This window comes from Pygocentrus nattereri, chromosome 3 (assembly GCF_015220715.1).
Source record: "Pygocentrus nattereri isolate fPygNat1 chromosome 3, fPygNat1.pri, whole genome shotgun sequence".
NCBI lineage: Eukaryota > Metazoa > Chordata > Actinopteri > Characiformes > Serrasalmidae > Pygocentrus > Pygocentrus nattereri.
Window position 1 is genome coordinate 29,311,203 of NC_051213.1, and position 25,266 is coordinate 29,336,468.

The window sequence follows — 25,266 nt, forward strand, 5'->3', positions numbered from 1 at the left end:
GGTGGAATCAGTAAATCTGGCAACCTGCGGGCTACCGGAGTGGCGCTGCAGCGCTAACATAATAACTATAAGACTGAAATCGCTCCAGAAAAGCATTCAGCACGGATTTCCTCTGGGATAAACGAACCGGCCTGGCTGCTAAAACGGTAAAGAAACAAAACCTGCGTGAGAGAGATCTTTATCAGATTTATCTGAGTAGGAGACGTTCAAGTTCAGAGAGCAGGCCCAGCATTAGCATGAGCTAAGCTAACACACCATAACAGCACGAAAGCTGCAGGTTAAATAACACAAACAACACTGTTCTGCTCATATTACTATAACATTTTAAATATTAGTGTAAACCACACACTGTCACTAGATCCATTTTAAAGACGATAGTTTAAATGTAATTGCAATACTATGAGCCAGTCGTCTGGTAGGTTAGCTGCAGCGCCCTGCTGCTAAGCTTGCTAAGTTCTACTCACGTTACTGCGCTAAAATACTAAAATAGCTTTTCACACAAACACGGTTGTTATCATCAGCTGATGTTCACCAAGCACCCTTCACTCTCTAACACAGCTAAACAAGTGAATTTTCACTCCATGCACCTTCTGTGGAGTGAATAAACCAACACCCGTTGAAATGAATGTGAATGTGTTTTTATACTCTTGGTTTGCATTTAGAGATGTCGATGGAACATTTGACACTTTGGGGATGAGGGTTTCATATGGCCGATTTCCTAAGGGGTCGTGGTTTTTAAAAAATGACACTGCGTTCCCTTGCCATAATTTTGCATTCCTTTGCAAATGTTTTTCATCCCCTCGCAGTAATTTTGCATTCTCTTGCAAATGCTTTTTAGTAACTCGCAATATTTTGCATTGTCTTGCAGATGTTTTTAGTCCCTCGTAATTTTTTTATATTACCTCGCAAATGTTTTGCATTCCCTCTCAATAAATTCGCATTCACTTGCACATGTTTAGTGTGCCTTCACAATAGTTTTGCATTCACTTGCAAATGCAATGGATTTCACAAGAAAATGTTAAACTTTTGTGAGGGGATGCAAAACATTTAGCAGGGTCAACACAAAAACCTTGTGAGGGAATGGAAAAATACAGTAAGGGAATGCAGTGACATTTACATTTTTTTTATAGTGGCACTTTAGGGGCTCAGTCTGTTTGAAAAGGAAAATGAAAAGCTTCTGTCATCTCCACGGCAAAAAGCATAATGTGAGTTAATGTGCTGAAACAACGGCTTTGGAGCACCAAATGTCTGTCACACCTTACTGCTCATAAGCACTGTTTTGTGCCAAAGATTAAGATGTGTTTTCCTTTCTATTGAAAGCTATTTTGGGGAAACTTGTTTTTGGTTTTTTTTCCAGAATGTCCTTAAAAAAGATTAACACTTTGTTTTTAAGTTGTGGGATCATCCTTTTGGCTGTAAGCATTGTTTAAGAGCAATACGATATGAAAAAGGTTTGATGCTTCTAGATGTTGCCCTACTACATTTAAACGTTACATGCATGAATCTAGAGCTCTTTTATTAGCAGTTTAATCTTATATCAGCAGTGCAAGATCTAATATCCTATATATGCACTTATGAATGGCCCCTTGTACACTGACTGTCTGTAATTGTGTTGTTGTGTAAATTGTGTGTAAATTGCAGTCAGCTTTGTGGAAACAGGTACAGGTGTGTATGATATCTCTGTCTGTTCACAGATGCCTCACTTTCGACGATACTCATCTTCTGAGAGGGGCAGCCGAGGAAAATACAGGAGCCGATACCGAAGCCGCAAGCACCGGCGCAGGCGGCGCACTCGAACCCGATCCCGATCTGGCTCCTCAGGATACCAGCGGGAGAGGAGTTGCAGCAGGAGCCACAGCAGAGAGCGTGGAGAGAGGAGAGGAGCCCGCAGGAGAGAAAACAGCTACCAGCGCTCTAGAAGGTGAGGTTTTGTGTATGTGTGTGTGTGTGTGTGTGTGTGTGTGTATCATCGTGGGGCGTGGTGGTAGCACTGTCGCCTTACAACAAGGAAGGCCTGGGTTCGATTCCCTGGGCCGGGCGACCAGGGTCCTCTTTGTGTGAGTTTGCATGTTCTCCCCGTGTCTGTGTGGGTTTCCTCCGGGTTCTCCCCGTGTCTGTGTGGGTTTCCTCCGGGTTCTCCGGTTTCCTCCCACAGTCCAAAGACATGCAGTCAGGCCAATTGGACATGCTGCATTGCCCCTAGGTGTGCGTGTGATTGTGTATGTCTGTCTGTCTGCCCTGCGATGGACTGGCGACCTGTCCAGGGTGTATCCTGCCTTCCGCCCAATGACTGCTGGGATAGGCTCCAGCACCCCTCCGCAACCCTGAGGGAGAAGCAGCTTAGAAACTGAGAGAGTGAGTGAATGTATGCTCTCATTTCATGGCCAAAATAAAATTCTCTGGTTGTTTATAAGTGTAAAAAGCCAGAAAACTTGGTGTTTTGTTTTGTGTATTCCACAGCTGTGTTTCTCCAGTCACATTTGTGTATTCATTGTATTTTTAAAAGTAACTCTTCCCAAAATAATCTTATCAGATGAAATTGTGGAAAGAATTGAGATTTTATGATGCATTCAGTTGTTTCGTGTCGTCATTGTAAGGCCAAAGATTTCCACTGTTTATACTGTTTTCTTTCTGAAAATTCAGTTACGCACACCCACACACAAAGATGTATGCTGTCTTACAGTTGGCTCACATTTTGAAAAGCACTCAATCTGTTATAACTTGAGAAGTACCATCTGTTCATCTGCTGCTGCTGATGATGGTTTCAGTTTCTGAACTTCACTTATCATATACAAGCAAATGTTGTTAGCACTGTATTCCAGCCTGACATGTCACATGGATGTATTTGTATAATTCCTTTCTATGTAAAGTTACGCTGAAACTGGGTAATGTTAATTGTCTGATGAAATTGACTTGAGATTAAATAAATACTTATTGTCATAAATATAACCAATTAATTGTCTCACTGAGACCTTGACGCCTTTATCACTAGTACTAAGTGCTTGTGTCAGTATTACTGTTGCTAGATAATATAATGCTGGTGTCAGTATTACTGGTGCTAGATAATGTAATGCTGGTGTCAGTATTACTGAGTACTGAATAATGTAGTGCTGGTGTCAGAATTTTTGAATACTGAATAATGTAGTGCTGGTGTCAGTATTACTGGTATTGAGTAGTGTACTGTAAATCTTGCTCTACAAAATGGGACAACCCTCCAAAAAAAAAAAAATAATTTCTTCGTTAACAGGCTACTAGCAGTGCTCTGCAGGCAGCCAGTCTTCAGTGATAGCAGAGAAGGGAAAGTTCAGCAACCTGGGCTTTAGTTACATTTAGGGCATCATATGCATTCAAAGAGGGGGTATAAGGCAATTATTAATTATTGCCCACCGCTAATTCTTTGGTGATACGAAGCTGAAGTCTGCTATTCAACAGCTTCTTGATCAAATTTTCCCATTCCACCTTAAATGTGCAGCAGTTACATTCTGGCATTTCAGGCATCAGAGCTGATGGACTATTTAAGGTGGAAATGGGAAAGTTAACTAGCTAGCTACTGAGACAATCGCATGCTATTACCGAAAACCTGAGTTTGGAGGGCAATGTAGCCCTAACAATATGTCCTACCCCTCTATCTCAACAAAAAAACGGGATACTCTATCCCTAGACGTGAACAAGGGGTAAAATGGGATTGGGCCTTACCTGTACTGAGTAATGTAGTGCTGGTGTCAGTATTACTGAGTAATGTAGTGCTGGTGTCATTATTACTGAGTAATGTAGTGCTGGTGTCAGTATTACTGAGTAATGTAGTGCTGGTGTCAGTATTACTTAGTAATGTAGTGCTGCTGTCAATATTACTTGTACTAAGTAATGTAGGGCTAGTGTCAATATTATTGGTGCTAGATAATGTTGGACTGGTGTCTGCATACTATACTGGTATAGTGTTGGTATTAGTATTGTTGGCAAAGAATAGAGTTGAGCCTTTTATAGTATTGCTGGTGTACTGTTGATATCAGTATTAGAGGTTTACTACTCACCTTACTGATAGAATCAGCACTACTAGAATCCTTTAATGTAGGTATTAATATGTTTGGTCATAACAATACTTAATTGTGTCAATATGTCTGATATTAATAGAGCACTCTATTGTTTGTATTAGTATGTCTGATACTAATAGAACGCTCTATTGTTTTATTGGCATGTCTGATACTAAAAGAGCGCTCTAATATTTGTATTAGTATGTCCGGTACTAATAGAGCGCTCTATTGTTTTATTGGCATGTCTGATACTAAAAGAGCGCTCTATTGTTTGTATTAGTATGTCCGGTACTAATAGAGTGCTCTATTAGTCTGACACAAACTTTATTGCTTGTGTAAGTATGTCTGAAACTCATAGGTACTTTATTGCTGGTATCAGTGTTTCTGGTACTACTGCTGTACCTCACTGTTGGTATTAATATTACTGGACATAATGTTATAGTGAGAGAACATAGGCTGTATTCATAATATGAGTTTCATGGCTTTTTGTTTCTGGTGTTTGTGTGTGTGTGTTTTGTGTTAGTTATGAAAAGCGGTCACCTGATCGCAGGCGTTACTATGACGATGAGAGGTTGGAGTACAGCTGTGCAGGACGCAATGTTGCAGACTCCTACTACACACACACTAGTTTCAGCCGCCGATCCCATGAGCGCAGGCATGAGCGAGGCAGCAGGGGGCAGCGTGAGGAGAGAGGCAGCAGAACTGGACGCAGACACCCACGGCGCAGAACCAGGACAAGAAGCCACTCTAGAAGCCGCTCACGAAGCCAGAGCCAGTCTTTATCTTCGGTGAGAACTGTTTTATACTCCTCTCTTTCACCAGTTCCTCTCTCTACAGGACTCCCCACAACAATTCTCTCCATCTCTTTCTTTGTTTGTCTCTGCGTCTATCTTTCTCTTTGAAAATACCTGCCCTTCAGCACTGTTAAAGGCTCACTTCATTTTATGTTGTCTGTAGTGTTTTACCTAGATAGAGATTATTAATGGCAGATATTTGTTGTTGATGTGGTTGGTTACAAGCTAATGCCACATGGACACTACACAACAGAATTGTTTTTTTGTTGCTTCTTTAGACAGAATGAAAGATGTGAAAATCTATTTCAATTTCAGACTCGCTCTTTACGTAGCCCACTGGCACCCCCTGCATTTTCTGGGTCCATACAGACCATCACCAGCACAGAGGACAAAGGTGCTGCGAATATTCACTCAGATGTTTCAAAGTCAGCCATAAATGCAGAGATCTGCAGCCTCAGCAAATACTTGCTTTTACCCCTTCAGAATGTTAGATTATTTTGGGGGGGGACTTTATTGCCATTAACACACATTGACTGGCTATTAACCTATAACAAATTCACCTTGAGATTGGGGCTTCAGTTAACATACATGTTGAAGGAACAATACATAAGCACATATACATATCCACACATTCTGTAGCTCCATACACATATTCACATATACTCAGGGGGAAGGAGGGGGAAAAATAAATAAATAAACAAAAGGGCCCCACCCCTAACTAAGGTAGACAATAACAGGTTTCCATCTTCTTATAAAAATAGGTACTTTTAATTGTAGCTTTGTAGCTGGGCCATCATATAATCATGCTTGACATTTTGTGACCACTGTACAATTGTTGGGGGTTTAGGCATCTTCCAATGAACCGTAATCAATTTTCTTGCAATCATCAATGGAATATGCAGTATGTAGCACTGATCATTGGTTAACTTGTGATCAGGTAACACTTCCAGCAAGAACAGTAATGGGTCCAATGGAATATGAACTTCTAGAATTTTCTCCAACTCCTCTTTAATATTCTTCCAGAATGTCTTTATTTTTAGACAATCCCAGAACACATGAGTATAGTCTCCAACCATACTACAGTTTCTCCAACATTTATTGGTAGTTTTTAAAAAAAAACAAAAAACACATGTAACCAGTGGAGTCCTGAAATACCTCATTTTAACCTTGCAATCTAATTCTTTCCATAGCTGGCTCCCAGTCAACCTGTGACATCTGGAACATACATTGTCCCAAACTTCATCCTCCACTACTATATTCCAATTCCAATATGTTCCAATTCCCATTGTCCTTTGAGATGTAAAGTGTTGTCTTGACAGTCAATCATTAGTTTTTTATAGATATGAGAGATTTGTTTTTTTGTTGATGCAGAGTGTTCAGACAAAGTTATAAAATTATCATCATCGTTGTTCTTAACTGCTAAATCCAGATAGGGTCGCGGTAGCTGTTGGGAGAGCAGAAAATCCCAGATGACTCTGTCCCCCGCAACTTCCTCCAGCTCATTCCCAGAGACCCAAAGCCGCTCCCAGGCTAACTTGGAGATGTAATCCCTCCAGCGGGTCCTAGGACGACCCCAGCGTCTTATCCCAGTAGGCTGTGCCTGGTACACCCCCCACTGGGAGGCGTCCAGGGGGCATCCGAATCAAATGCCCTAACCACCTCAGCTGGCTCCTCTCAATGCAGAGGAGTAGCAGCTCTACTCCGAGCTCCTCCCGGATGGCCGAGCTCCTCATCCTATCAAATAGAGTGTAGCCGTCCACCCTGTGAAGAAAGCTCATTTCCGCCATTTGTATTCATGATCTCATTCTTTCGGTCATTACCGCACACAGCCCATGACCATAGGTGAGGTTCAGGATGTAGACCAACCGATAAACAGAGAGCTTTGCCTTATGGCTCAGCTCCCTCTTCACCACTACAGTCCAGTACAGTGACCACATTACTGCTGCCACTGTCCCAGCCTGCGGCCGATCCCTCTTCCCATCACTCGCGAACAAGACCCTGAGATACTTAAACTACTTAAACTCCTCCGCCTGGGGCAAGTCCTTTCCCCTTACCTGGAGTGAGCATGCCATCCTTTTCTGGGCTAAGACCATGGACTCAGATTTGGAGGTGCTGATCCGCATACCAACTGCTTCACATTCAGCTGCAAACTGCTCCAGTGAGCGCTGGAGGCATCCATGTGATTCAGCCAAAAGAACAACATCGTCTGCAAATAGCAGAGACACCACACTCTGGCTTCCACACATAATGCCCTCCAGACCTTGGCTACGCCTTGACACCCTGTCCATGAATATCACAAACAGGAGTGGAGACAGGGCACAACCATGCCCAGCGCTAACACTGAAAGGGTCTGACTTAATGTTGAGTATGTGAACACAGCTCTGACTCTGGGAGTACAGAGATCTAATGGCCCGGAGTAGTAGCCCCGGTACTGCATACTCCCGGAGGACCTCCCACAAGATATCTCGGGGAACCCGGTCGTAAGTCTTCTCCAAATCCACAAAACACATGTAGACTGGGTTGGCAAACTTCCATGCCCCCACAACAATCCGCGAGAGGGTGAAATGTTGGTCCATTGTTCCATGGCTGGGACGGAATCTGCATTGTTCCTCCTCAGTCTGAGGTTCAACTATCGGTCGGAGGCTCCTTTCCAGCACCTTGGCATAGACTTTCCCAGGGAGGCTGAGCAGCGTGATACCCCAATAGTTGGCACACACCCTCCGGTCCCCTTTTTTAAAAATGGGGACCACCACCCTGGTCTGCCAGTCCAAGGGTACTGTTCTTGAGGTCCATGCAATATTGCAGAGGCGCATCAGCCACGACAACCCTACAATATCCAGAACCTTAAGCATCTCTGGACGAATCTCATCTACCCCTGGTGCCTTGCAACTGAAGAGTTTGACAACTACCTCAGTGACCTCCACCAGGGAAATGGAGCTTGACACACCAGAGGCCTCTGGCCCTGACTCCTGTGAGGGAGGCATGTTTCCTGGATTAAGGAGTTCTTCAAAGTGCTTCTTTCACCAACCGACAATATCATAATTTGAAGTCAGAGTTTCTCCACCCTTGCCGAATAGAGCTTGGGCGCAGCCACCCCAACCACTCCTGAGTGGCCGGACAGTTGTCCAGAACCTCCTTGAAGCCGACCGAAAGTCTTTTTCCATGGCTTCGCCAAACTCCTCCCATGCTTCTCAAACTCCTCCCATTTTGCTTCTGCCACCATTGCGGCTGCCACCTTTTTGGCCTGTCGGTACATCTCTGCTGAGTCGGGAGTCCTTCGGGCCATCCAGTCCCTAAAGGCCTCTTTCTTCAGTTTGACGGCCTCCCTCACCACTGGTGTCCACCAGGTGGTTCTTGGGTTACCGCCCCAATAGGCACCCACAAGCTTTTGGCCACAGCTATGCCTGGCAGCTTCCACAATGGAGGTTTTGAACAGGGTCCATTCAGACTCCATGTCCCCTACCTCCCCCGGGACATGAGAAAAGCTCTCCCGGAGGTGAGAGTTGAAATCATTCCGAACAGGGGCCTCTGACAGTCGTTCCCAGCACACCCTCGCTATTCACCGGGTCTGGCCATCAGTTTTCCTTGCCATCTGATCCAACTCACCACCACATGGTGATCATTTGACAGCTCAGCACCTCTCTTTACCCAAGTGTCCAGAACATATGGTCCCAAGTCAGATGAAATTACAACAAAGTCGATCATTGACCTCTGACCCGAGGAGCTCTGGTACCATGTACACTTATGAACATCCTTGTGTTCGAAACTTGGTGTTCGTTATGGACAGTCCATGCCTGGCAAAAAAGTCCAATAACAATTCACCATTTGGGTTTAGATCAGGCAGGCAGGTAGATCGTTCTTCCCAATCACACCTCTCCAGGTCTCCGTCATTGCCAACATGAGCATTGAAGTTCCCCAGTAAAACTATGGAGTCGGTTGGTTGGACCGTTTTCAGAACCTTGCCCACTTGCTCCAAGAAGGCCTAATACTCTGACCTGTTGTTTGGTGCATAAGCACACACAACAGTCAGAGTTGTCCTCTCTGTGATTTTAATTCGCATTGAGGCGACCCTCTCGTCCACTGGGACAAACTCCAACTGGACTGCCGCCAGCCAGGGACTTGTGAGTATCCCCAATCCTGCCCAGCGCCTCTCCCCCTGTGCAACCCATGAGCAGAAGAGGGACCAACCCCTATCAAGGAGTTTGGTTCCAGAGCTGACACTGTGGGTGGAGGTGAGCCCAACTATATCTAGTTGGTACCTCTCAACCTCCCGCACAAGCTCTGCCCCTCCCCCCCGTGAGGTTACATTCCACATGCCAAGAGCCAGTTTCTGCCACAAGGGCCTAGGCTGCCAAGGGCCCCCCTGCAATCTCCCACTGCCTGTGCAGCACTGCACCGCTCCCGTATCCTGGACCTTCGGGCTGTGCGCGGCCGGGTTACGTGGGTTGTCCGGCCACCAGGCGCTCGCTGGGGACACTACCCCCAGGCCTGTCTCCAGGGGTAGGTCCTGGTGACCCTATCCCGGGCAAGGTATATGGTATTCTGTGCCTGTTTTTCACGGTGGGTTTTTGGATTGTGTTGGTCTGGGTCTTCACTCGAGACCTGTTCACCCTAGGAGACCCTACCAGGAGCGTATTGCTCCCGACAACTTGGCTCTGAAGATCCCTAGACCACACAAGCCCTTCCGCCATTACAAGGCCCCGATCCAGGAAGTGAGTTTCTATATTGGTTAGTTGTCTTTTAATGATATCCCATTTTGTGTTTTTTGTAATATAATGTCTAATTTGTAAATATTTAAAGTCGCTTGATGGTAGAGCAAACTTGCCTTGGAATTGTGAGAAAGATTTAAATATATTCCCATCAAACAGCTGGTTAATTGTAGCCCCTTCTTTGCCCATCTTTTATATGCATTATCTCATACGGAAGGAAGAAATTCCATATTGCCTACTATGGGTATCGCCCAAGACAAAACTATAGCTCCCTTTAACTGTTTTTTTGAACTGAAGCCCACACCTTCAGTGTGCATTTGATCCATACACTACTTATTTAAATTTTTTCCAAGATTGTTGATTTAAGAATGAAAGAGTAGATAATGGTATTCCTGATATGGAATTTTGTTCAATAGAGACCCATCTACTGTCTATATCATTGATCATCCATGCCACCATTACTCGACAGAATGTTTGATTTTTATTATAATTTTTTGCTCTAGCTTTGCTCCCTGAATTTTTTTTTTAATTGAGAAAGTCATGTTATTGAACCGTTTACACCATATGAGCAGTTGTCAAGGGTGCATGCTGCGATTTGTTGCTGAGCTAAGGGGCCTGTTGCAGATCTGTGACAGAGAATCTGGGCTAAAATCGCATAGTGTGCACTCAGTTTAGCCACGACTTTCATGCTGTGTATGACAAGTGGCAAGAGAGACTGAAAGTACATGTTTGTACCTTTGCTGTGTGCAGCCAGTATAAAAGGCTTTAGTAGTGCGGCATAGGTGCACTGCGGAAATAGGACAGTTACTACTAAAGAAGTTGTACACTGTTTTACTATATGTTTTCCTGGCCTGTAGTACAATTTACATAGCAGTGTAGAAATGCAGCCCAACTGCACTCTACATTTAGAACACCTAGTGTGTCTTTCTGTTTGCTGAGTAATATAAGAAATATTGAATATTAAATCACAATTCCTCCAATGCTCAGCCACTAATTTCTATGGTAGGGGAAAACAATGGTCTTATTGGCTTTCATACAAACACACACTAGTGTGGAGCTGCATGAAGAGAGGACGATGATTTGGGTTACCTACAGTTTTATACAAACATTTAACCCCCCCCCATCAAATGTCATGTTTTGTTGAATTGCTAAGTTGAAGTAAGGCTTTGTTCACACTGAAAGACAAGTAAGATTTCTCTCTTGTATCTGACTTTTTATGCATTTCTTATAACAATTTTAAGTTTAAGCATAACCAAATGTAATTTGTATGGTCAGACTATAGTTGCATTTGCTTGCATGACCACATTTGTTGCCATAGTAATAACGCATTGATGTTTATACTGACTAGGTAGGAGCAAATCTAATGACGATAACTGGCTACTAGAACAATCACACTGTATTTCACAACAGCGTTTCACTTTTCATTAACTACAACATAAACACAATATGACAATAATTGTAGGTATTGCACACTGTCTTATTATTCATTAACTACAGGGACTTCAGTGCAAACTGGCTAACCTGTTTTTGGGATATAGGAATGTGTAATAATTTTTTTTCCCCACATTTAAGGGGTTAATGAAGCAGTAAACTAAACTACAACAGACAAAGTGGAAAAAAGTGCCCTAAATGTCTGTTAAGAGAGACTTTGTGTTTTAGTCTGTAAAGCTGTGAATGTGCACAGCTGACTTTCTTGAAGCACATTCTGACATGAAGAACTGCCACACCCCAAATGACAAAAAAAAGCTTGAAATGTGATCTAACTGGTTAAGCTGAGTCACATATCCAGAAATCCACCTACATATTCTGTAGTAAAATACACAGTATACACACATCAATGACCACTGTACAACAGCTGAATTGTGCATTATTGCGCCAGTGAAAAATCCTTCTGCTGTTAATGCATAATAAATTATTTTAGACTCTAATACTGCTTATGTGGACCCAAGAGTGTACTGATGATGTAAGAACCTGTTTTTGTTCAAACTGAGGGGCTTACAACTTATTTTCTTAACTAGAACTAGGCTTGTCAGATAGCTAATTGGCTAAAAGAAAGGTAACAGGCTGAACAATATCACAGGCTTGAATTAAAGTACTTACAAAATAATTCACTGTAAAACTGCAATTTAAATGTCAAAAATGTCACACTAATGGCTTACACACTTCAGATATCTGTGTTTCAGTCAAAAGTAGCATCAAACCCAGGCTGAGTCTCAAATGGTTCTGTCCTCCCTAAATAGTTTGCTGTGCACCTTTTTGAAAGTCTAGCTGTGTAGGGACCAGGGAGTCATTTGAGGTTCAGCCCCAGAGTGAGAAGAGGGACATCAGCGCTATATAAGCGTCTTTGCACTTTGCATTGAAGATCACTATTAACAGTGCTGTTTTGACATGTTTATTATTATATGATTAAAAGTTAAAAAGGGATGGACAGACTAAGAGAGTGCACAGTATGTACATGAGTGAGAGAAAGTGGGTAGAGTTTGTGAAGGAGAGAAAGGGCAGTGTGTCTCTATGCAAGAGAGGGTTAAGAAGATGTAAGCAGGCCAGCTGAGGTAACTAGATCTCTGAGTGCTGGACTTCAAAACACCGATGGGTGTCTCTGGATTTTCCCAAGACGCCATGAAGCGTTTAAAATTAGACCAAGTCTCACACACTCCTACTCCAGACCCCTCACTTCTCCCCTTCCCCTCTTGCTGTCTCTCTCTCCCTCTTTCCCTCTTCCTCTCTTTCTCTTTCCTTTCTTGCCTTCCCCCCTCTGTTTCTCCTCTGTTCTCTTTTCCCATCTTTCTTCTTCCCCCACCCCCCACCCCCTCCCTCAGTAGTGTGTGTGTGTATGTGGTGTAATGGGGAAGGCAGGTGTATATTCCATGTGTAAGGGCTTTCTGGGCTGCCTCTGCTTCTGCTCTGTGAGTAACTGCCTCAGGGTCTGTCTTCACACATTGTACTTCTTTCTTTGTGCTGTGTAAGTGTGGGTGAATCTCTCTCTCTCTCTCTCTCTCTCTCTCTCTCTCTCTCTCTCTCCCTCCCTCTCTCCCTCTCTCCCTCTCTCCCTCAGTCTGTCTCGGTCTGGCTCTCTTGTGATTTTTGTCATGACAAATAAAACTTTGATATTATCAAATCATGCAGATAAAGGACAGTGCAGAACTTTGTATATCATCATTGTTTATTATGTTAATTGTGCATTCAATTTTGAATTGACAAAAGTCTTATATAAGCTCTTTGCTTTTTTATATTAGGTCACCTCTATGTCAGTTGATGTTTTTGTGGCTGAGACCTTGCTTATGTAGATGCTGTGTGTTTTTGTTTTGTGTGTGTCTCTCTCTCTCTCTTTGACTATCTCTGCCCTAGCGAAGTGACAGTCGGGCGCGGGCGTCAGCTGTTCAGGATGATGAGGAGGGTCACCTGGTTTATCGAGCAGGAGATGTGCTACAGGACAGATGTATGTAGAGGTCACTGAATGTTCTCTTTCTGCACTTAATTGCTTACCATATAGAGCCTCAGGGCATTTCTGTAGGGTTATTGTGGGGGTAAGAAGTTTGAGTAACGCTATGCTGCAGGACATTTTCAGTATAGTTAGCCTAATTTGTATTTCCGTAGATTTGACTTGTGTGACATTTAAGCATTTAGCAATGTTTAAATATAGTTAACCTCTGGGAAAATTCAGTACTTGCAAGCCATTTCAGTAGCGAAATTTTGTAAAATATTTGGGTAGCTTTAATCCACTGGATGTTTCAGTAGCATTAACCTGTGGGGTATTTTAGTAGCTTTAACCTGTGGGATGTTTCAGTAGTATCAACCTGCAGAATGTTTCAGTTGTGTCAAGCTACAGGGCATTTCAGTAGCGTTAACCTGCAAGGTGTTTCAGTAGCGTCAATCTTCAGGGCGTTTCAGTAACATTAACCTTTTAGCCATTTCAGTAGTGTTAACCTGCAGAGCGTTTCAGTAGCAGTAACCTGTAGGCTGTTTCAGTAACATCAACCTGCTGGACGTTTCAGTAGCTTTAACCTATAGGGTGTTTCAGTAGCGTTAACCTTCATAGCATTTCAGTAGTGTTAACCTGCAAGCTGTTTCAGTAGAACTAACGTCTGTTCATTTTTAAGTCATTTTCTAAATTGAATTTTGCAAATAATCTTTGCTTTCCACCAGATATTTAATTCTTCTGCTGTGTTCATTTATGTTCCCTTTATCTCATGATGTCTGTGTGTCTCTCCTGCACAGATGAGATCGTGAACACGCTGGGAGAAGGTACTTTTGGCAAGGTGGTGCAGTGCATTGACCATCACAGGTTAGTAACACATGCACACGTACACACTCAGCCCTGCTGCTCCCCTGTCTTGCACTTTTAGTATGTTTACCTGCTCCAGCACCCGCACTCCTCTTTTACACTTATCAAGTCCTTCGAACTGAACTGAGGTGCGTCAGGTGCGTTAGAATAAAAAAGCTCTAAAATGTGCACGACTCATCTAGGAGTAGCACTCACACACACGGGTGTAGATAAAGATGGAGTGTGCAGTGTTTTTTAATTCTCACTTTTAATTTTCAGATAGATTTCTTTAGTGTTGTTGATAGGAACACAGGGTGGTGACAAGGATCACTATGTCTAATAATGTACATTCAACCGTTTTATTCACTTTTCATATTCATTTTATTATTTATTATATGTAATATTGATAATGATAAAATAGTATCAAATTTGCAACATCCAAAATGTACCTCTCTGTTTTCCAGGCCAAAACGTAATCTTAAAGTTATCATGAATGCAGTGTTTCCGGTATGAATCATTAAACACTTTAGACATCCAGTTACTATCACCACCTCCATTTACAGTTAATAAATTTCTCTAGAACGGAGCATTCACATCAGCCCACTTAACAGATAACTGAAAATCTTCACTATTGAACTTTATTTGAATTCTCCTTAAGATGTTTTTGTTTCTCTCTCTCTTGCTATCTCGCTTTCTCTCTCTCTCTCTCTCTCTCTCTGTGTGGGTGTGTGTGTGTGTAAAGGGGAGGTTCTCGCATTGCTTTGAAGATCATTAAGAATGTTGAGAAGTATAAAGAGGCAGCTCGGCTGGAGATCAACGTTCTGGAGAAGATAAGAGAAAAGGATCCAGAAAACAAATAGTGAGTTCGGCTGTCTGTCTCTCATTTTCAGCATGTCTCATAAACAGAGGCACTGAACCAGAAAAAATGTGATAAAATATTAGTTTCTAATCTGCTTGTCACTGATTAATTAAACTCTCTCTCTCTCTCTCTCTCTCTCTCTCTCTCTCTCTCTCTCTCTCTCTCTCTCAGTCTATGTGTGCAGATGTTTGACTGGTTTGATTATCATGGTCATATGTGTATCAGCTTTGAGTTGCTGGCCCTCAGCACCTTTGACTTCATGAAAGAGAATAACTATCTGCCCTACTCACTTAGCCAGGTCCGCCACATGGCCTACCAAATCTGCATCGCTGTGAGATGTGAGTACACACACACACACACACACACACACACACACACACACACACAGAGAAGGTCTGTCAGGTGTCGAGGGCTGCAGGTGTGTATGTGGAGAATACGCACTCAGACTCTGTGCTTCTGATGTCTGGTGTTCTTTGTAGTGTAATGTCCTGCAGTTTATCATCCGCTGAACTACAGATGAGCTCATTCAGCCCTCCACACAGAGCAGTAGTGTGTACAAGCCTTAGTCTGCTTTATGTCATATGGGGCTTTGGGCAGAGGGGGGCACTGCTGACAGTGTTTGTTGTTCAGCTGAACCACACTGGCTGTTGTGAGCACAGGGATGCTGAGTTTTCTGCTGTCATCATCCTTCTCTTCCGTCACAGTTCTCCATGACAACAAGCTGACGCACACAGACCTGAAGCCGGAGAACATCCTGTTCGTCAACTCAGACTTCAGCACAAGCTACAATGCAGAAAAGGTAAGAGCCATGATGTTGGAGGCATCATAGCTGCAAAGAACTTGTACAATTTTCCATTAAAAGGTGATATAATAAAAACCCTTTGTATCCTCTTTATTACGTTTATTTCTTTACACCATTTTGAAACACCAGCTGCACCTTTTGCCTTGTGTGAAGTTATTTTTACCCTTTCACCTATTTACAGATTTTTTTGTTAAGAACATTTTTTCTTGTCTATAAACTTGAAACAGTGGCATTATGTAAATATAAAAGGTATGATTGTGCATTGCTGAAACTGGCTTTTGGAACTTGGAACGTTACCTCACTGGCAGGAAAGGAGCCTGAGTTGGTGCGCGAGGTTGAGAGATACCGGCTAGATATAGTCGGGCTCACCTCAACACATAGCTTGGGCTCTGGGTCCAATCTCCTTGAGAGAGGCTGGACTTTTTTCTTTTCTGGAGTTGCCCATGGTGAGAGGCGGCGGGCAGGTGTGGGCTTTCTCATAGCCCCTCGACTCGGCGCCTGTATGTTGGGGTTTTCCCCGGTGGACGAGAGGGTAGCTTCCCTACGCCTTCGGGTTGGGGAACGGGTCCTGACTGTGCTTATGCACCTAACAGCAGTTCAGAGTACCCAGCCCTCCTAGAGTCCTTGGGAGGGGTGCTTGAAAGTGCTTCTCCTGGAGACTCGATTGTCCTACTGGGGGACTTCAACGCTCACGTGGGCAACGACAGTAAGACCTGGAGAGGTGTGATTGGGAGGAATGGCCTCTCTGATCTGAACCCGAGTGGTGTTCAGTTTTTGGACTCCTGTGCAAACCACAGTTTGTCCATAACGAACACCATGTTTGAACACAAGGATGTCCATAAGTGCACATGGCACCAGGACACCCTAGGCCGCAGTTCAATGATTGACTTTGTAGTCGTGTCATCGGACTTGCGTGTATTGGACACTCGGGTAAAGAGAGGAGCTGAGCTGTCAACTGATCACCACCTGGTGGTGAGTTGGATCAGGTGGTGGGGGAAGATGCCGGTCAGACCAGGCAAACCCAAACGTATAGTGAGGGTTTGCTGGGAACGTCTGGCAGAAGAACCTGTCAGATTGATCTTCAACTCACACCTCCGTCAGAACTTTGACCAGATATTGGGGGAGGTGAGGGACATTGACTCAGAATGGGCCATGTTCCGCTCCTCCATTGTTGAAGCAGCTGACTGTAGCTGTGGTCGCAAGGTAGTTGGTGCCTGCCGGGGCAGTAATCCTCGAACCCGGTGGTGGACACCCCAGGTGAGAGATGCCGTCAAGCTGAAGAAGGAGTCCTACCGGGCATGGTTGGCCTGTAGGACACCAGAGGCAGCTGGCAGGGATCGACAGGCCAAGCGATCTGCGGCTTCAGTCGTTGCCAAGGCAAAAACCCGGGTGTGGGAAGAGTTCGGTGAGGCCTTGGAAAGTGACTTTAAGTCGGCTCCGAAAAGATTCTGCCAAACCGTCAGGCGACTCAGAAGGGGAAAGCAGTGTGCCACTAGCATTGTATATAGTGGATATGGTGTGCTGCTGACTTGGACTGAAGACGTTATTGGGCGGTGGAAGGAATACTTTGAGGACCTTCTCAATCCCACCAACACGTTCTCCAGTGAGGAGGCAGAGTCTGGGTACACGGGAATAGGCTTGTCCATTACTGAGGCCGAAGTCGCTAAGGTAGTTAAAAAGCTCCTTGGCGGCAGGGCTCCAGGGGTGGATGAGATCCGTCCCGAGTTCCTCAAGGCTCTGATGTTGTGGGGCTGTCTTGGCTGACACGCCTTTTCAACATTGCGTGGACATCGGGGGTGGTGCCACTGGATTGGCAGACTGGGGTGGTGGTGCCTCTTTTTAAAAAGGGGGACCGGAGGGTGTGTTCCAACTACAAGGGAATCACACTCCTCAGCCTCCCTGGTAAGGTCTATGCAGGGGTACTGGAGAAGAGAGTCCGGCTTATAGTCGAACCTCGGATTCAGGAGGAGCAGTGCGGGTTCCGCCCTGGTCGTGGAACACTGGACCAACTCTTTACCCTCTCCAGGATTCTGGAGGGTTCATGGGAGTTTGCCCAACCAGTCCACATGTGCTTTGTGGATTTGGAGAAGGCATTCGACTGTGTTCCCCGGGGTATTCTGTGGGAGGTGCTTCGGGAGTACGGGGTACATGGCTCTTTGCTACGAGCCATTCAGGCCCTGTACAAACAAAGCAGGAGTTTGGTTCACATGGCCGGCAGTAAGTCAGACTTTTTCCCAATGAGAGTTGGACTCCGTCGGGGCTGCCCTTTGTCACCGATTCTGTTCATAATTTTTATGGATAGAATTTCTAGGCGCAGTCAGGGGATGGAGGGTGTCCGGTTTGGTGACCTCAGGGTCACATCGCTGCTGTTTGCAGATGATGTGGTCCTATTGGGGACATCAGGCCATGAACTTCAGCTTTCACTGGATTGGTTTGCAGCCGAGTGTGAAGCGGCCGGGATGAGGATCAGTACCTCCAAATCCGAGGTCATGGTTCTCACGCGGGAAAGGGTGGAGAGCCCTCTCTGGGTCGGGGATGAGCTCTTGCCTCAAGTGGAGGAGTTTAAGTATCTCGGGGTCTTGTTCACGAGTGATGGTACAAGGGAGCGGGAGATTGACAGGCGGATTTGTGCTGGGTCAGCAGTGATGCGGGCTCTTTACCGGTCTGTTGTGGTAAAGAAAGAGCTGAGCCATAAGGCAAGGCTCTCGATTTACTGGTCGATCTACGTTCCCACCCTCACCTATGGTCATGAGCTTTGTGTAATGACCGAAAGAACGAGATGGCGAATACAAGCGGCGAAATGAGTTTCCTCCGCAGGGTGTCTGGACTCTCCGTTAGAGATAGGGTGAGAAGTTCGGTCATCCGGGAGGGACTCGGAGTACAGCCGCTGCTTCTTCACGTCGAGAGGAGCCAGTTGAGGTGGTTCGGGCATCTTGTTAGGATGCCTCCTGGACGCCTCCCTTGGGAGGTGTCACAGGCAAGTCCACCGGGGAGGAGACCCCGGGGAAGACCCAGGACACGCTGGCGTGACTATATCGCCCAGCTGGCCTGGGAGCGCCTCGGAATCCCTCCCAGGGAGCTAGTGGAAGTGGCTGGGGAAAGGGAGGTCTGGGCTTCATTGCTCAGGATGCTGCCCCCGCGACCCGAACCCCGGAGAAGCGGAAGATGATGGATGGATGGATGGATGGATGGATGGATGGATGGATGCATGGATGGATGGATGGATGGATGATTGTGCATTATGAAGTGTGATATTCAAACTTTTTTGACAATATCAGAAGTCCTCTGATTGCTCCAGAGCTGAAGGTGAGATTGACTCCTTTCTTCTCTCACACTTCTAGATCATCTATAGTGTCAGATTGCTTCTGATTGAGCTCCCTACCTGGAAAATTGATGTAGATGTTGAAAATTTGTCAAAACAGGCTAGAAATTGTATTGTGTGGACCCAGCTTAAATTGTACTGAACAGATCTAGTATTGCATGTTGGGCATATCAACTGTATGTGTGCACACAGAAGCGGGAGGAGCGTGTGGTGAAAGACACAGCTGTGAGGGTGGTGGATTTTGGAAGTGCCACCTTTGACCATGAGCACCACAGCACTATAGTTTCCACCAGACATTACCGAGCCCCCGAGGTCATTCTAGGTAATGTGTGTTTATTACTTGTGTGCATGTATCTTTTGTTTTATCCATGTGTTATGTTTTAATGTGTGTTGTGTGTTGAACTTTTGCTGGTCTACGTGTTCTTTCAGTGTGTGTGTGTGTGTTTGCAGAGCTGGGTTGGAGTCAGCCCTGTGACATCTGGAGTATCGGCTGCATTCTGTTCGAGTATTACCTCGGATTTACACTCTTTCAGGTACTTTGTATGTATCTATACAGGGAATGTGAGTGTTTGTCCTGTATAAATGTCACACATGTAGGGGAAATACAAATATGTTTCTTTTAGTAGTATCAAAGTTAACATATAAACCAATAAGTCATTAATGTCACTGTTTTTGTAATGCTGTTAACATATCTTCTAGTTTGATCTGAAGCCCATCTGCTATGACTCCATTACTGTAACACTCTCATTCTAATACAACCTATAAATGGGAAGTTCTATTGATGGCACTCTGGATAAAACTAAAGTTTTTTACAGCTAGTGGATTATCATGAATTTGAAACTGCAATCACTCTATGGAAATCGCATGATTTTCAAGTTCAGCCTCATGTGAATCCTGCATTCACATGCTAGGGATCATATTATTGAATTAATGACAGTAAAAAATACAGTCCACTCATATAGACATTACATAATGCACTGTGTTTAAAAAAAATCTTTTTTAATTGTAATAAATTTGTGTAATTAATCTAGTTTCACACAGTTAACACTGTGTGTCTTTGTGCTTGTGTGTGTGACTGCATGTGTGTGTTCTTGCAGCAGTTGTGTTATGGGCATGATCCTTATCTCACTGTCCTTGGGTTTTCATGTGTGTGTGTGTGCACTTGACATTTACAGATGTTTTATTGTTTCAGACACATGATAACAGAGAGCACTTGGCCATGATGGAGCGAATACAAGGACCAATCCCCTCCAGAATGATCCGCAAAACTAGGTGTCACATTCAGACACACACATACAAAACAAACAGTCGAACAGTCTCCATGCTGGATTGTATACTTTTTTTTATTTGGTCAGCATTAGCAAGCACGTTTTACACACAAATGTAATGTTAATTAAACTGAAAGGAGTTACATGTTAATTTTTTGAGTGAAAAAACATCAAAATTATATTTTGTGCAGTTAAGTTGTAGCATACTACAGGAATAAAATGTAAAAAAAACTTCAAGCATATGTGGCTGCTCCTGTGCAGTAGTAACAGCATCACTGGCAAAGCAGAATGTTTGTGGCACTTTAACAGTCACATGTTATGGTAAAATGCCACAGAGTTCCTGCAATTTTTCCTATTTTTCCACAATAAACACATTGAGAGAACAGGCCTTACAGACAGCAACAAATGTAATTATTATAGTGGGAGCTAGGTCTGGACAGTAGGATGATTCATATTGAATATTGTCAAGTAATCTGATGGTGATACATAGAAGGTTATAATGACAATGTTGAGAAAAGAATTGAGAGAGAACTAGAGAGGACTCATTTACCACTAAGCAGCCTGTTAAATATGCTGGAGTTTATGTTCCTTTAAAAATTGTGCAGGCTACAAACCATAGTCCTAACTTTACCTTCACAGCTCTCCCTTTTCTACTGAGTTTACTTTGTTAAGTTGCGCTTACGTGCATGGAATCATAAATCAATGCCGTTGGGCTTAGGAACTTCAACATATGAATCGCTACAGTAAAACAACCAAGCTAAAGTATCTGGGCAGTTAGCTTTAGACCTGGAGAGAAGGTGCCTCAGGTCCCAATCTGGAATGGCCAATTAAAAAACACACAAATGCACAGGCCAAAAACCATTAGCCCGCAAAAATGCTTAAAACATGACTATTCTCTCTTTTGGGGTTGTGTGTAAAATACAGACTGTATGGTAAAATGTGTAAAGCATGATGGCTTCTCTCACAACAACTCATCATCATAAGGAGCTTTTTAAGGAATTATGTATTTATTTGTTTTGTAGGTCTATTTGGAAAATACAAATACACATTTTACTTCATAATTTATTCAATAACAATTTAATGTCTATCTGTTGCAACACACCTCAGTTTGTTGGCTCATCATCAAGCGTGTCAAATCGGTAGAGGAGGCAGAGCTAATCGATAGAGAAGCTTGCGGTGATGAATTTAGGCTGGACTCAGTCATCTGCTGATTAGTACTGTGTATGAGGGTGTTTGGCTTTTTGTATTTTTAGTGTCTAATTTGCCATTTTACATGTTGTGTCTTGTATTTTCTGTCAGTGCTGTTCCCTCAAGGTTTTCAGTGCAGAGTGCCAGAACAGTGTGTGTGTGTATGTATTTGTGTATATTTGTGCCATGTAGTCAGTGTGTGTGTATGTGCGGTGATGTGTGCTCTTGTGTGTTTGTAATAACATTTGTTCTCGGCCTACAGGAAGCAGAAGTATTTTTACCGAGGCAGGCTGGACTGGGATGAGAATTCCTCAGCAGGAAGATACGTCAGAGAGAACTGCAAACCTCTGCGTGTGAGTCTCACAGACATGCACTCACATTGTAGTGGGCAATATGGCCAAAAATTTATATCATGGTATAATTAAGATTGCTAACAGTTACAGTTGACACTGACCAGCCTCTTCATTAAGTACACCTCATTTTATCTATACTCTATGTCCATTTTATTGGCTCCTCTGACAAACACGACTGAAGGTTTGTCATTATGTGAGATCATGCATGTGTCCCATATATAAACAGATTAGCCTCCTTGTATCTAAACTCATTGACCATATTATCAGATCAGCTTGCTATATTGGTTCACTTTATACTACAATTACAGACTGTAGTCCACCTATTTCTCTGCATTCTTTACTAGTCCCTTTTTTCCTGTTCTTCAGTAGTCAGGACCTCCACAGTTTAGGATACTGATGTGATGGTGGCAGTGTGTTAGTGTGTGTTGTGCTGGTATGGGTGGATAAGACACAGCAGTGAGAATGATTCACCACCCAAATAGTACCTGGTCTTTGGTGGTCCTGTGGGCATTCTGGCCATTGAAGAACAATGTAAAAGGGGGCTTCTGTAATTGTAACTACTATGTGCACCTGTATGATACGTGAACCTGATAAAATGGATAATGAGTGCAGAACAAGGATTTAAGGTGTTCTTAGTGAAAAGGCCAGTTGATGTATGCTTAACCTCTTGGTTTGTTGCAAGGAGCATTGCCTCAAATCACAGTGTCACCTGGCTGAGCGACGGGCATCACAGACCTTGCGCACAGAAAGCCAACTAGTTGGCATGCAAAGCTAAATGATAATGTCTAACCCAAAAAGACCTGCTTTTTCCCACTTTCACTCTTCACTTTTGCTCATTAACTCATTGCAGTCTATTGTCTGCTCCTTCAGTAACAATAAGTAAGACTGTTATTGTACAGTGTAACTGCCTGTTTCTGCTGTGCATGTGACAATAAAACTCTTGAACTCAAAGTGGAGTACTTTGCCTCAGACTGCAACTCACTTCACGGGAAAATGAGAGACTGTTTTGCCCTGTTTGTATGTTGAATTATCTGTACTCATTTGAGGCAACGGCCACAAGGTAATGGCCAAACTCTACCCTCCGAAGAATTTCACCCAGTATACCAGATGAACGGCTATATCACCCACTGCTACACATACACCTACATATGTACTTATCTACCTTTACAAATACAGTAAACATACATAAGCACACATACGCAAGTAAAAACGCTTCCAGTGGAAATGTGTACAGTAGCTTGCACTGCTTTTTGCATTATATGAATGAAACCATTATAGAAAAGAACAGTGTGTACAATTGAGCTGAATGAAAGTGCAGTTTCTTTAATGACACAGCATCAGTCTAGAACTTTTGCCATCTGCTGCCATAAAAGTAACATCACGTGTAAACCTGAACTGAACACTGAAAAATATTCTTTGTTTGAGTGTATGCACTGCTGGTGAAACTGGCCCCTGGTGATTACATTCCTCATCTAAATATCAGAACAGCTACAGTGAGGAATATCAGGGCAGTGGAGTAGAATTTGTTATTTTTCTTACATATTCATTGTGTATTATGCATTCATGAAATTAGTATTTCGACTCAAAGGATGAATATGTGGCTTAAGGGGGCACTCTGGTTAAAATGAAAAATTTCACTATTGCTTTATCTGTTGCATACATGTCTACTTGCCTCCTACAGTGGTGCTACAAGAGGCTGTAGAACAATATTATCTGGTTTAAGGACTAGGAAACCCCCCTCCTCCCCTTCTGATTATGCAAGGCTGATTGAAATTAACTTATATTACTGCAAGGAAGCTGAATGTCACTTCTGTATTCATAATCACAAATTCAGTGGCTAAACTAGCAGTCAGCATTTTGTTATCTCAGTAAAGAGAGAGTTTAGAGATGCGTGTATGTAATGCATGCTAGGTATTGTAGTAAGAGAACACTGATGGATGATTTCAAAGTTGTGTATTCTGTGAAACCAGTGAGGCTGAGGGATGCAATTCTGTGCCAAAGAATTTTACATTACCTGACAAATATGACATTATGTGCAAGTCTGAGGCCAAAATGCCCCTTCAAGTGCAGCGTGTCAGCCTTCATTTGTGAGTAATTTTTTCATACAGGCTAAATAGTATTGAGTTTTTGGTTTTTGTCCTCTAGTTCATGCTGTTTGCAAGTATTTGGACAAATACATTTAAATCTGATTACTGTTCTGCAGAATGAATATTTGGTCCCAGATCATGTTTGGCAAATAACTTTTTCTTAAATCTGAGACCTGGTAACACCTTAAGACTCCTTATATCTTTCTTTGAGGTGATTTGCTGAGTTGTGACTACAGACTCTTCCTGTAAAAGTGACTCTCTCTCTCTCTCTCTCTCTCTCTCTCTCTCTCTCTCTCTCTCTCTCTCTCTCTCTCTCTCTCTCTCTCTCTCTCTCTCTCTCTCTCTCTCTCTCTCTCTCTCTCTCTCTCTCTCTCTCTCTCTCTCTCTCTCTCTCTCTCTCTCTCTCTAGCGGTATCTGTTATGTGAAGCAGAGGAGCATCACCAGCTGTTTGATCTTTTGGAGGGTATGTTGGAGTACGAGCCTGAGCGTCGCCTCCCTCTCTCCTCCTGCCTGCGTCATCCCTTCTTCTCTTCTCCGAGAGACGCCGAACATTCCTCTAGCAGCAGCCGCAACGTCAGCCGGTGACCTCTGACCTTTGCTGTCTGTCCTCTACCTCACTTTCTGCTGTTCCTCCTGAGCCATCTGCCTACTCCACCCCTCTGCCACATGACCCCGCCCACTCCATTCAAAGGCTCCTCCTTCTGTACCCTCTGGCTCTGTCTTCTCAGTCCTCACAGCCATGCTGCCTCTTGTGGGATACATGGGTCAGTTGAACTGTGAATTGATTGATGGCTGATCCAGCCAATCGTAACCTTCGGAGGTGAGAAAGGGGTCAGCCTGATGGATCGAAAAGGTGGAGATGAGGAGCCTTTTGTTTTTTGTTTGTTCATTTGTTTGTTTTAGTCCAGAAGTCATTGCTGATTGGTGGAGGACTATACTTACCTGTTCACTGCCACCCCAATCTGAGCGCCAATCGGATTAGAGCCTCCCTCATCTGGCAGCCTGACCCCTTTGATAGACAGCTCATCTCTGCCAGCACCATGGACCAACCTGGCACTTAAAGTCATTATACAAACACACACGCGATCTTCAGACCCCTCAGATCTCTGTGTGTTGTTACATTTTTCTGTCTGGAATCTTTCACTGTCACACACAGGCTTGCAGTATTTATTTTAAGGAACTGACTTGCATTTTTGTATGAAATGAATATATATATATATATATATATATATATATATATGTAAATACTGCAAAAGCTTGTCTACAATAAAATAATCTTTCTTTATTCCTCATTTGTGGCCCAACAGCAGAATCTGAGAATCTGCTCAAGGGTGTGTATGTTTGTGGGTGGGGGTCACTGGAACTGTGTGGTGTTCTTTTGTTTTCTTGGCAATGGTAGTGATGGACTGTGACACAGATTAGTTGAGTTAGAAGGCTGTTGGAGAGTGTGAATGAGATGTGCGTGGGTGTGTGTGCATGTTGGGTTTGGTAATGCTTAGTGAATGAGTTTGATGGTTTTACTGTAATATCTGCTGTGTGGGTGATGTTGGGGTCAGGGTCGTAATAGCATAATCTTACCCTACACAGA

The 25,266-nt window shown here is 43.7% G+C and overlaps 1 protein-coding gene across 3 annotated transcripts; it reads left to right on the top strand.

The window, feature by feature from the left end:
- On the top strand, positions 1 to 25,266 carry clk2b (CDC-like kinase 2b). 3 transcript variants are annotated; one of them, XM_017712372.2, is made up of 13 exons: positions 1 to 146; positions 1,695 to 1,921; positions 4,555 to 4,819; positions 12,883 to 12,973; positions 13,753 to 13,819; positions 14,541 to 14,657; positions 14,829 to 14,995; positions 15,362 to 15,456; positions 18,974 to 19,103; positions 19,211 to 19,314; positions 19,974 to 20,053; positions 21,500 to 21,590; positions 24,087 to 25,266. In XM_017712372.2, the coding sequence occupies exons 2-13, from the start codon at positions 1,695 to 1,697 to the stop codon at positions 24,261 to 24,263; spliced, it is 1,611 nt and encodes a 536-aa protein (XP_017567861.2). In that variant the 5' UTR covers positions 1 to 146; the 3' UTR covers positions 24,264 to 25,266. The 3 variants fall into 3 exon arrangements, with proteins under 3 accessions (XP_017567861.2, XP_017567862.2, XP_037393178.1); XM_017712373.2 differs by having other exon boundaries at positions 2 to 146; positions 19,232 to 19,314; XM_037537281.1 differs by lacking the exons at positions 1 to 146; positions 1,695 to 1,921; positions 4,555 to 4,819 and adding an exon at positions 12,337 to 12,440 and having other exon boundaries at positions 19,232 to 19,314.